The sequence below is a fragment of the Odocoileus virginianus genome, chromosome 28 (assembly GCF_023699985.2).
Source record: "Odocoileus virginianus isolate 20LAN1187 ecotype Illinois chromosome 28, Ovbor_1.2, whole genome shotgun sequence".
Taxonomy (NCBI): Eukaryota; Metazoa; Chordata; class Mammalia; order Artiodactyla; family Cervidae; genus Odocoileus; species Odocoileus virginianus.
In genome coordinates, this window is record NC_069701.1 from 24,161,123 (window position 1) to 24,174,229 (window position 13,107).

Sequence of the window (13,107 nt, forward strand, 5' to 3'; positions counted from 1 at the left end):
CATAGTACCTTGTGTGATGATTCACTGTCACCCAGCCAGGAACCAGGGCTGGCTGGAATGGAAGGAACCAGAGGAGGCCAGAGGTAGAAGGCTGGGGAAGGAGTGGTGAGAACTGAGTTGTCACTGTGCTACAGTCCATCGCCACTAACAGGGAGAAAACAAACGGGGCCTGACACTTTATGGGACTGTACCTGGACAGCCGAGGGATGGATCAAATGCAGCCTTTAGTGCACATCACACTGGCCACCATAACGTATCAGAAGCTGAAGTGACTGTTAATTTTATGACTCTTAGTTATGGTCTTACAAGTTTGTATAACTTTTACAGTGCAAAAATATAATAAAATCTGGATAATAGCAAATCAGGGATAGAAAGGAGATCACTCAAAACTTGCATGTTTTCATTTTTCTTATTTCTCTGCATCAGATGCCAGAACCCATTTGCACTTAACACAGAAATGGTATCTGCTGCATAATCTATATTTTTCCATTCTCTCACAGCCCGAGTTATCACAAGTTCACAGTGAGCTTCATTTTAAGAAAGACATTAAAAAGTTTTTATAAGCTAGTGCATGAAGTGAAAGTCGCTCAGTCGTGTCTGACTCTTTGTGACCCCATGGACTATACAGTCCATGGAGTACTCTAGGCCAGAATACTGGAGTGGGTAGCCTTTCCCTTACTCCAGGCGATCGTCCCAACCCAAGGATCGATCCCAGGTCTTCTGCATTGCAGGTGGATTCTTTACCAGCTGAGCCACAAGGGAAGCCCATAAGTTAGTGCATGGTTTACTTTAATAAGTATTCATTTGTAGCTTCCCTAGAAGCTCAACCTTGTTAGTTGTTTCAACTTTGGCAGTCAGTCAAGACCCACGTCTTTTTAAAATTAAGTTAGAAGACAACATACTGGAATGCATTGCATGTTGAAAGGTTGAATTCAACTATACTGTGTATATAGGTGTTTATCTCCCATTCACATGATGCACATGGGGATATATGATACAAAGTGTTTTTACTATGGATCATTGTTTTAAATAACTTGAAAAACACTGTCGTAGCTATACACCTAAAATTTTTTTCATCTATTGTTAAAGATTTAAGTTTGACAACATTCAATGTTGGTGAGAATAGGGCAGAAATACGGGACTCTGCCTTGGTGGGAATGTCAACTGTTGAATCCTTTGGAAGGGTTAAGCTGTAGGCATTAAAATGTTAAATGTATTTATCCTTAAACCTGTTGGTCCACATTAAGGACCCTAAGAGATTAAGTGCAGAATGACATTGACATGTAACAGTTATCACAGTATTAGTTTAAAACCCTCTATGTCCACTAATAGCAAATTGGTTAAAGTATGGGGCACCCACAAACTGAAGCAAATGAAATCTCTTTTCACTTTACCTAAGAAAGTTACTTTGTTAGAATAAGTCAAAAACACCAATTACAAAAGAATATACCCCTGTAGTGGTATTTAAAATGTGACCCAAACAAATCAAGTGATGTTCACCAAAACACTGTGTCCAGATGATGAATTTGGGAGTGATTTTTACTTGCTTATACTCTTCTTTAGCATCCAAGTCTTCTACTGTGATCATAAATTTCACTTTCAAACAGTATTATTTTCAGTTGGAAAATAAACTGAATTTCTGCAGAATGTTTTAAGTTATTCAACCATTAAAAATAAATTAATTTTCACATGACTTTGCATTAAGATATCCACTACCTAAACCTAACTGGTTATATGGTGTGCCCTAGGTTACTAGGAGTGAAGGGAACATGGGCCTAGAGCTCTTGGCCGTCTCTTGCTCCTTCCAGGTTAGAACAGCTACTGAGCGCCTCTATGATGGGGGTAGACAGTAGATTCATTTTTTTTCTCAGGAGTTGGTGCAGGGTTTGTGGTTTCTGTGAGGTCAAATGAGTCAGAGACCAGGGTGCAAGCATGAGAAGTTAATTGTACGCTAGAAGTCCTCAGAGGAGCCAAAGTTCCTTGCATGCTGTATAGCTGTTTTGGTTTTTGCTAACTAAAATCTTGGTACTGGGGCTTCCCTGGTAGTCCAGTGGTTACTGACTGCAGGGGGCACGGGTTCAATCCTTAGTCGGGGAATTAAGATTCTGCTTGCTGTGTGGCACAGCCAAAAAATTAAAAAATAAATCAAATTTTAAATAAAATCCTGTTACTAACAAAGCACTCCTGCTGTTCAGTTACACTAGGACGCCTTGGGGCAGGTGTGGGGAGTGATGCCTGTGCTTCTGTGCTTGTTTTTCACATTAAGACAATGGAAACTACTCGCGAGATTATCTCGCTCCTTTCTCAGCTTCAAAGGACAGTTTGCAAGCCTGTTCCAAACGCAGTTTTGTCTAGAGATTAGTGTGTACCCATGACTCAGGATGATACTTTTATTTCCAGCTTCTTAATAGATGACAATTATCAAATGCCGTCAGCTGTTTTCAATCAGCCAGTAAACACCATTATGATTCTCAACAGCATACACCAAAGCCCTCTTTCACATTTGTCCCATCCGGATTATTTTTCTAAATGTTATCCTGTAGCTTTATTTTAAGGCTCTCTGCTCTCCCATCTGGATTATTTCCGTCGTTAAACCTCTCACCTCTCAAGAGCCCGATCCGCTGTCTGCCGCTCTGCGCCCTCCGCAGTCACGTGGTTCCGCACGGGCTGCTCCACCTCGCCGCCGTTCCTTCGCACCTCCCAAAATCCCAGCGCGTGGTTGGGGTTTCTTTGTTTTAAATGTTCACATTAGCATTTAGACTGAAGGAACAGAATTGGTTTTGGCTTAGCACAAAACAGGGCCATCTTCAATTCTCTGAAAGACTGTTGTGTACCAAAAGAAACATTTCAGTTCCACGTGAGGAAAAACTGTTGGGAAGTTTAGAATGGAAACTACAGAAATTTGATAACCACTTGTCAGATTTTATTAAAAAACAAACACGTAAATGCTAGTCAGCCTCCACGACCTTGAAATCTCTTCCAATCCTGAGTTTCCACAGTCTAGAGGTAACACAAAAGACTGTTCACTCCAGATAATGAAGGAAGTGAATGACAGGTTCAACTTGTTTGTAGTTGGTAATTAGTCTAATATGGATACCTGGCCTGGCTGAGGACATAAGGCAAGCGTTCCATTTGCCTACCACCCTGGGATCTTAGAATATGGAAACAGCCATGTGCTAGCCGGGTGCTTTCAATGAGGCAGTTTGATTAATTTCCATTAAAAATCAGTAGTTGTCATTTAAACTCCTAAATACCCAAATCTAAAGGAGCCACACTTGTGTCTAAGACATGATTACACCGCTATGAAATTATTTAGCAGTCCTGCTGTGATAGCCAGGGCTCGGGCTTGTAATGAGAGCAAGGAAGGGAGGAGCTGGCAGGGTACTGGTGGGGTGGTACAGGGCACACTGCTTATATTCACAAGGCCATGGGGTCCAGGCATACCGAAGAGCAGCAGGGGTGTCCTGACAAGACGTGATGTTCAGGGCCAGGCTCTGGGTGGAGAAGGTGTCCATGGGAGCCGGAAGCCACTTGCACTGGTGGTCACTGCAACAGGAGACCTAAACAGGAGAGTCACGAACAGGAATAGTTAGGAGAGCTGGGAGGATGTGCCAAGAGATGGGACTGCTCTGCAGACAGACTGAAGGGAGAGAGGGGGCTGCTCTTGGCCAAGGACAAATCGGGTCTGGTTATCACAGCCACAGATCGATAATAAAAGTTCACAAGATAAATAGCTGCGATCAAGAAATAAAACAGCAAGTTACTGAGACAAGACAGCATGGAGACATAAAGCACTTAGGAAACGCTCCCCTGAACAGTCAGACCGGAGTCTGGGTGAGCAGGCCAGCCTCTGGGCTGTTCTCTGACTCCCAGTGGAGCTGGGGGAAGATGAAGGGACACATGGAACTGTGGATGGTAAGCTGTCCTCAAGTCAGAAAGCAATTCTGGTGAAGGGAGTGTTAACATACCCAGTTCCCAAAGGTTCAAATCTGTCCTGGCCCCAACTCAAGACTCCAGGGCCAGGCAGACTACCAGCAGCTGACTACAGAGGGGAACTCGGAATGCACAGATTCCTGGGAGCTGGGACTCACCTAAAACCCAGCATCCAGGGAAGCTAAGTGGAGTTAGGTGGTAAGTAAGCACCTGAGGCAGGGGGATTCCAGAGCAGGAACAGCCCCAGGAACTCTTGTGTAATCACAGTTTGTCTTCTGCATTCTTTCATTGTCCCTCCAATGCCCTCTCTTCACTCACCACCCCCAACTGCCTTTGGGGCCTCAGGACTCCCAAAGACACTCATTTAAACATTCCACCTGGGGATGCCTCCAGCCACCACCCTGGCCTTGACATTGAGTTGCTCAGTTGTGTTCAACTCTTTGTGACTGCAGGGACTGTAGCCCACCAGGCTTCTCTGTCGGTCGGATTTCCCAGGCAAGAATACTGGAAGTGGGTTGCCATTTCCTTCTCTTAGGGATCAGAATCCCCCACCTAGGCATTCAACCCGAGTCTCCTGCATCGGCAGGTGGATTCTTTACCACCGAGCCACCAGGGAAGCCTCAACCTTAGGAGACTCCTAAATAAGCTGTTTAGTCAACAGCCCCAGTTCCACAGTGAAATGATCCTCACCAGGTATTAGAAGCAAGTACAGAGTTCCATTACAGTCAAAGTGAAAGTCGCCCCGCCATGTCTGACTCTTTGCAACCCCACAGACTATAGTCCATGAAATTCTCCAGGCCAGAATACTGGAATGGGTAGCATTTCCCTTCTCCAAGGGATCTTCCCAACCCAGGGATGGATCCCAGGTCTCCCACATTGCAGGCAGATTCTTTACCAGCTGAGCTACCAGGGAAGCCCATTACAGTAATTCAAACTAAGCTGCAAATCACCACATTTAAATCTTTTAAAAGAGAGATTAAACTCAAAAGAAAATCAGAATGTAGGATAGTGTGACAAAAAAAAGATGTCCAAGGATGAGGGAAATATTCTGCAGCCAGGATCCTTTCCTATCAAATAGGTACCCACAAATAATGCTACCTGTCCTGAGCAAAAATGGTTGCTCTGGGAGGGAAAATACAAAAGGAATATATTTTTAATATGGACTCTTAAATTAATTTGTTAATTAATTTTAATAATTTTTTATTTTAAGTTACTTATTTAATTGTTCGATTTATTTTATAAATTTTAAACAAAATTATATATTTTTATAAAATAAAAATAGATTTATAACATGTCTATATATTTTTATTTAATATTGATTTAATTTTTAAATTAGCTTTTGTCCCATCAAAATTGCCTCTAACTGAATGAAACAAGAGCTGCTTACTTGTCACTCTGAGATAAACTTAGCCCCTGACCAACCAAGACCTGCCTCGTATATAATTAGAGATGAGCCTCGGTGTGGAAGAAATCCTGATCCCCACACAGGATGAACCCCTATTGTTTTCTGCACTCTCACCTCAAATATCTTGTCGTCACGCCTCTGCACCTTGATTGGCTGGGAATACGTGAGGTTGAGCAGCCCCTTGTCGGCCAGGAGTTCTATCTTCTGAGGCAGTGGTCCTTGAAAGATCAACTTCTCCCCATAAGCCAAGGCACGGGCCCCCAAGTGCAGCCTGTAGGCCACCGTCTGCTTATCTCGAGGGTGTATGCTACAGGACGCAGAACAGGGAGAGAACTTCAGGTTTGGGCTCAACAATAAGTCACATTTGAAAAAAAAGGAACTCTTATACAAAGAACCCTTTAAGAAGCTGAGACTGAATCTAATAGCCAGTGATCTGTGGCTAGTCAGCCTAAGAGAAATGGTGAATTGTAACCACAGACCGGTCTTCTATGCGTCAACAACCCTGAAATAACTGATGGCTTGGAAGGAAGGAATAAGGGAAGAGGAGGAGGGAGGGGAGACTTTGGAACTAACCAAGGAGAGCTCTCCTAAGACTGTTGCAAGCACTCAAAGTTCTCAAAGTGTTTCATCTGAATCAGTTTTTCATTACTTGGCCCCCTCCAGGTTTTATGTGTTCACTTAACAAACATTCATTCTTTCAAAAAACAAATATTCATTCAAGCTCCTGCTATAATCGGGCTCCATGTCACACTGACATGCCCTGGTATCCTACAGCTAGTAGGCCGCAGTCATCGGGGCTGTTCACCAACGTCCCGGTAGTCCTCCTCTGAGTCTGTGGTAGAATTCCACTTCCTGCTCTTACTAAAAATAGACATGGCCATGGGACTTGCAGCGGCCAGTGCAACGTGAGCAGAAGAGACTTGTGTTGCTTCAGGTGGAAGCCTCCAGCTGCGAATATGAGACCATCAGGCAGCTGTGGAAGCACAGATCCCCCAGAGCCTCTGGCACTCTGGATCTGTGAATGATGATGACAGCAAAACCCCTCAGTGGACCTTCTTTGGACATGGAGTGTCAACACAAAATAAGGTTCGGTGGCATCAAGGCCCAGGGGTGGGGAGGGGTTTTAGTTACTGTAGCACATCCAGGGTGTGAATGATGAATAAATCATGCTTCGAGGGTCCCTTCCTTAGGCCCCCTCACAAGTGAACATCAAGAGAAGGCCACAGAGAACACATATTACTGTTCAAGCAAAGCCCGAGAAGCACCCACCTGCCAAAAGGTGAGTTCCTGTCACAGAGATCCACGGAGGCAGCCATGAAGGTGTTGGGCATCCTTTGGTTGGGGACGTAGCCAAAGTCGGCTGTCTGATGCCAACGTATCTGGGGAAGTCCATCATCCAGGGCTTCATCAAACAAATAGGAAGATAACTAGAAAGCAGACACTGTGCATCAGAACTTCACTGCATCAGAAACCTACACTTCAGAAAAGCTAGAAAAACATTAAGAAAAAAATTTTGAAAAGAAACCTACACTGGAGTCTTTCACAAGCAGACCCTGCTTCTGCTTCACTCACTCGCCCACGGGCTGATCCAACACATTCTTACCGAGTCTCTCACCCTCCTGGCTGAACTGCTCATCCCACAAGCCGGGGTGGAACTCCGCCCCTCCAGTCCCCTCCTCGCAGCAAGACCTGGAGTCTATTTCTCCTCACACTGAACCTGGGCTAAGCCTGTGATTTGCTCGGACAAACATCATGCAGCTGAGGTGATGGTGAGCAGCTACTGAGTCTCTGCCTCAGGAGTGCTTGCCTTCTGGTTTTGTCTTCTCAGAACCCTGAGATGGCCACAGAACAGAAGTGCCGCTACCCTGCTGAAGTAACGTGGAGACAGCGGCCTTGGGAACTGGAAGGTCATGAGGAGAGAGGCGGAGAGAGGCATTCATGCCCCAGCCTTCCCAGCTGAGGGGCCAGTCACGTGAATTCTGGATCCTTCAGTTCCAACTGCAGATACACGAGCAAGCCTGGCTAATGTCCCAGAGCAGAGCTGAGCCGCTCTGGGGGACCACCTCTCCCTGCCTGGCCAACCCATGGAATGAGGAGCAAACGCAGTGGCTGCTGTTGACAGTCCCAAAGTTCTGAGGTCATCTATTGCAAAGCCGTAGGTCACTGACCTACTGTACATCTGTGTACAACATAGGGCAAAGCTCTGTAGGGAAGTGGACAGGACCCTGCCCTTGTTGCTAAGTCGTGTCCGACTCTGCAACCCCATGGACTGCAGCATGCCAGGCTCCTCTGTCCTCCACTATCTCCCAGAGTTTGGTCAAATTCATGTCCATTGAGTCAGTGATGCTTTCTAACCATCTCATCCTCTATCACCCCCTTCTCCTTTTGCCTTCAATCTTTTCCAGCATCCGGGTCTTTTCCAAAGAGCCAGCTCTTCACATCAGGTGGCCAAAGTATTGGAGCTTCAGCTTCAGCATCTACCCTTGAGCACATAGCAGACTTCATCAAAGACCCCAGTCCTTCGCACGTTCCAGCAGCCATGCCCTGTTGCCTGCTGGTCGTGTGGTTTCTCCCACTGAAAGAAAGAGAACATTTTCCCCACCACTGATTCTTATTAAACTCTCCTATGCAAATTGGCCTTAACACATGAAGTGATAAAAGGTGGTGGAGCTTCGCAGTGAAATGTCACGAAAACTTGAGAGTGGCAATAAAAAGATCCACAGTAACCCTGCTGCTTCCCACACAACACCCAAGAGAGAAGGCTGCAAGTGGGGCCATGTGCGCCAATGGGCGCCATGATGCGGATCCCTGCAAGAACCCCCTGGAAGAGTCTAGGGGGAGTTCCAGCCTGAAGGCTGAGGGAGAAATGCTACCAAGAGCCACTCAAGCCGAGGAAGCTGTTTCAAAATGGCAGTTGGCGGAGAATTCCTGCAGTCGTTCCCCACTACTTCGTCAGCTGTACTACCACAGACTGACCACATGGGGGCGCCCGCAGACTCTACACCCACAGGAAATTCCTGTGTTTTTTCCCTGAGATAAAGCAGGGAACTTGCACGGATTAGGAGAAACACTGCTGCTAAAGAAGGCATGTCACAGTCAAAGAATATAAAAAGTGGCTGCATTTGCAGGATTTTACAATAGCATCTGTGGCTTGTAGTCTGGTTCACTGTTCCTCCAAAATCCTTCTGAAAAAGCATATACTCCCTCGAGACTCTGGTAGTCGTGTCATGAGAGCTGGACCATAAAGAAGGCTGGGTGCCAAAGAACTGATGCTTTTGAACTGTGGTGCGGGGGAAACTCTTGAGAGCCCCTTAGACTGCAAGAAGATCAAACCAGTCAACCCTGAAGGAAATCAACCCTGAATAGTCTCTGGAAGGACTGATGCTAAAGCTGAAGCTCCAATACTCTGGCCACCTGATGTGAAGAACTGACTCTTCAGAAAAGATCCTGATTGAGGGTAGGAGGAGAAGAGAGCGACAGAGGATGAGATGGCTGGATGGCATGACTGACTCAATGGACCTGAATTTAAGCAAACTCCAGGAGATAGTGGAGGACAGGGGAGCCTGGCGTGCTGCAGTCCATGGGGTCACAAAGAGTTGGACACAAGTTAGCAACTGAACAACAACAATAATAGGGTGTCCAGTCCTGAACTCCGGCTCCTCTCTCTCCCCAGGCCTTGGACCACACATCAGTATTAAACTCGCAGACACGTGGTGTAGCCCTGCCCTCCCCACAGAGCTCGCGTCCCCCCTCTAACTGTGCGCTCCAGTTACTGCCACCATGGTTTCATATGCAGCCCTTTCATCAAGCCAATTCGTCTTCCTTTACAGACCAACTGTCCCTCCAGATTTTCCGACTTCTCTCATTAATAATAATAAACACGGGCATTTTCTCACTTGTGCCAAGCTTTACATGGACTAGCTCATTTAATACTTAAAATAACAAAGAGGTTCGATGTCTTACTCCGAATCACACAGCTAAGGGAAGTGCCAGAGCTGAGATTCAAATCCCCAGACTATGCTTAGAACCATTAAACTGTTGTATTTGACAGTTCCCTTTGAAGTTAAACATTTATAGTCCCAGTTTTTCACAAGCAACCAACATACTGCTGATGATGATAAAGCTGGCACCCGAGGCTAAGGCACTTCTGCTAAACCAGGGCTTCAGGACAAGGAGCAGGTCTCTCTGCTTCCTGCTGTATATTTCTAGTAGCTCACACAGTTTGTGGTATATAATAGACACGTAAACGTATTTTTGGCCTGAATTGATTGAAGTCACATTCCAACCACCATGTACACAGGCTGAGAGGCAAAAAAAGTACCTCCAAGCACCAAATGTAGTTTCTACCAACAGTAATACAGAAGTGGTGACAGGCGTTGCTATTTTGAAAATAATGAGCAGAATATTCTTGTTCAAAGTCAAAACAAATGTAAGAAAGGAGAAAGGAAATGATTGTAACGTAATTATAAGTGGAAATCAGGTCTATAAAAATCTTTTACCCAAAAAAAGGCCTGTGAACTCGGGCAGGGTAGAGGAACGGGGCGGGGGGAGGCCAGGGGGGATGGTGAGAGGGAAGCATCTGTGGGCTACCAGAGGCAGACGCCTACAGACAGGGGTGTCCAACTCAAATACTAACGCCTCTTCCGTGCCTATGCTGTGAGGTGGGCCTCGTTTTTGTCACACCTTACTTGTTGAATTCCTATGTTCCAGAAAAGTCAGAACTACTGCCCCGCTAGGGCGTCTAGGTCCTAGAGGGGTCGTGTGACCAGGCTAGGTGAGGCACTCAAGAACTTGGTTTTGTGCGTGCTATGTTGCTTCTGTCGTGTCTGACTCTTTGCAACCCCATGGACTGGAGCCCACGGGAGCCCAGGCTCCTCTCTCCATGGGATTTCCCAGGTAAGAATACTAGAGTGGATAGCCATTTCCTTCTCCAGGGGATCTTCCGGACCCAAACAACATCTCCTGCATTGCAGGCAGATTCTTTACCACTGAGCTACCTGGGAAGCCCAAATACTGGTTACTTATTAATTATTTTAAGATTTAATTGTCCTGTCAGTGAGCTGAGATGAATTAAGCTACGTTCAGTTTTTGATCAGCAGGCAGGCGATGAGGGCAAAAAAAAAAGGAACATGGATTCCAGGGAAGAGGTCTCAGCAGCACCTCCCCCACCAAAGCCCACAAACCCTCTTCCTCTCAGCACCTACCTGGACAAATCCAAATGGGAAGAAGCGCTCTGTCTGCCCCTGGGAGCCATCGTGGAAGGTCTGGCGCCAGTCGTCAATGAGCAGAGGGAATGTACAATTGTACAAGTCCCTGTTAAAGTTTACATTGGACTCCCCTGAAAACAGTCCAAACTGTGAGAGGGAGTTGGGGTAGATGCAAGATGCCCCCACATTGCTCCCAAGCCTCTATCCTGAGGTCCCCCTGGACTGGCCTTGGGCTTGCTCTGTCCAATGGGCCATCAGCAAACATGACTGCAAGAGCAAATGGGCTCTGGAGTTTGTTCTCTCCTGATACACTTGGAAGCCTGACACTGCCATGTAAATGATAAATAAGACTGAACTAGCTTGCTGAAGATCTTCCGTGGTGGCTCAGTCAGTTAAGAATCCACCTGCAATGCAGGACACCAGGGTTCAATCCCTGGGTCGGGAAGATGCCCTGGAGGAGGAAATGGCAACCCACTCCAGTATTCTTGCCTGGAGAATCCCATGGACAGAGGAGGCTGGTGAGCAACATGGAGTCACAAGGAGCCAGATACAACTGAGCAATAAACCATCACTATCACAGCTTGTTGAAGGACGAGAGGCCACATGAGAACCAGGAGCCCCAGTCAACAGACATGAGGTAGAGGCCATCCTAGGTCATCCAGCCACTAGACAACCTGCCAGGCTGCCAAATACACATAGGAGATCCCAGCAGAAATGAGCCAAAGCAGCCCCGACAGAAACACTACCCTGCTAACTCAAAGAATAGGGAGGCAAATAAAATTACAATGGTTTGCAGTCACTAGGTTCCAGGGTGGTTTGTTATGTGGCAACAGCTAACCGATACGATGGAAAACCAGGAAACTGAACACTCACCCTGGTACCATATCACCCCCTTCAGTGTCATGTTACGGAGTGGATGGATCATGGCATTCCAGAGAACAGAGTGTGCACTCGGACCAAACTGAAGGTCAGATGGCATGGACCTAAAATGAGGAAGACACACAAGTGTCAGGAGAGAACCAGTGACTGATCCCATGACAATCCCTGAGCTAGGTATCTATCCAGCTTCACTTGGGGCAAACCCCTGATGAAAGCAGCTCAGAGTTCAAGTCAACCACTCTGTTTCCATGAAAACATGTGTCAGTCGGCTCTCTGGGAGTTCAGTGGCACCACCCCCGTTTCCATCTAGGGATTGAGACCAGGGTCGGGGGCGGGGGGCAGAGCAGGCAGGTGTTAATGAGTCTATCACACAGGCAAGAAGTGTGCTTAACCAGCACTCACTGAATGGACACTGAGGTTAAGTTCTTTGCTTTTATAAGCAATGCCATGATTACCTTCCTGAGAGCTGAATCATTACATACAGTCTTCATTATTTCCTTAAGCTAAATTCCCAGAAATGAGATGGCCAGGTCAGAGGGCACGTTTTCTGATGACTTGGAACATGGCCTTAAGTTGTCTCTATGGAATTCTTGTGTGAATTTCTCTTGGAGCGGCGGCGTGTGAGAACCCCCATGACCCCTTGGTATTGTCCCTGCCGTGCCCCCTGAGGTCTGGGAAGCCTGGCTTTAGATTCTTCCACCTCTACTGAGAGTAATTTTTCTGTTCCAAAGCAGGATGACTTTACTCCCCAGCAGGCAGGCCTTTACCCAAGACACACCAGGAGCTCAAATGCATGCTCTTGCCAGAACTGATGAGACAAGTTCTGTGAAAGCAGCTCACGTACTGTCCATCTCTATGGCAACATCAGCGTCAAGAAGTTACCAACGAGCCTCTTCTCTCCCTCTGCCCCGACCCACTCTTCTTCCTGATCCAGCTTTTCCTGAGCATGCTTTCACCATCAGTCTTCCAGTACCTTTTTCTGATGACATGGATACCGTGTTCTTCCAAACTGTTAGACTGTTTTTATTCTCACAGCGGTTAAGAGCACTGACACCAGACTCCATCACTTACTAGTCGTGTTCCCAAGCAAGTCACCAAACCTCTCTCCCAATTAGTCCCTTTATCCTCATGTGTTAATAGTACCTACACTTCAAGAGAGTGTTGCATTAAATGAGTTAATACTATATAAAGTGCTTATGACAGTATCTGGCATTTAGAAAGCTTCTATTAAGTATTAACTTATCCCTATTGATAGTTAGGGAGTTTGGGATGGACGTATACACACTGCTGTATTTAAAATGGATAATCAGCACAGCATAGCACAAGGAACTCGGCTCGACGTTATGAAGCAGCCTGGACACGGGGGGAGTTTGGGGGAGAACAGATACACGTATACTGAGTCCCTTTCCTGTCTACCTAAAGCCATCACAATAGTATCTATTAACCGGCTATATCCCAATACAAAAAGTTAAAAATATCTGATTAAAGAAAGAAATTAAAAAAACAACTTAAAAAATTAGCTATCCCTATTATTAAGGAAAAGGGTCATAATTACTTCTTGACATATTTTCAAATGACTCTGGTGGTGATGACAGTGAAAATAACACCTGAATAAGTCACATACATTTAACACATATCTGTACATTAGCTCATATTTAACTTCCCCAAGGAGACCGTGATCCT

The 13,107-nt window shown here is 46.0% G+C and overlaps 1 protein-coding gene across 12 annotated transcripts in view; it reads right to left on the bottom strand.

Annotated features, from left to right (window-relative positions):
- Positions 1 to 2,376: 2,376 nt before the first annotated feature.
- SIAE (sialic acid acetylesterase) overlaps positions 2,377 to 13,107 on the bottom strand; it is a 36,844-nt gene continuing 26,113 nt past the window's right edge. For 9 of the 12 annotated variants that reach the window (XM_070457317.1, XM_070457315.1, XM_070457314.1 and 6 more), the window contains 5 exons: positions 11,419 to 11,528; positions 10,543 to 10,676; positions 6,608 to 6,765; positions 5,453 to 5,645; positions 2,902 to 3,560 (listed from right to left, as the gene is read on the bottom strand). In XM_070457317.1, coding sequence (XP_070313418.1) covers positions 3,309 to 3,560; positions 5,453 to 5,645; positions 6,608 to 6,765; positions 10,543 to 10,676; positions 11,419 to 11,528 — 847 coding nt within the window. In that variant the 3' untranslated portion in view covers positions 2,902 to 3,308. Of the gene's footprint in view, positions 2,824 to 2,901; positions 3,561 to 5,452; positions 5,646 to 6,607; positions 6,766 to 10,542; positions 10,677 to 11,418; positions 11,529 to 13,107 lie in introns of those variants that run through there. The other 3 variants (XM_070457318.1, XM_070457319.1, XM_070457316.1) reach the window with 3 other exon arrangements.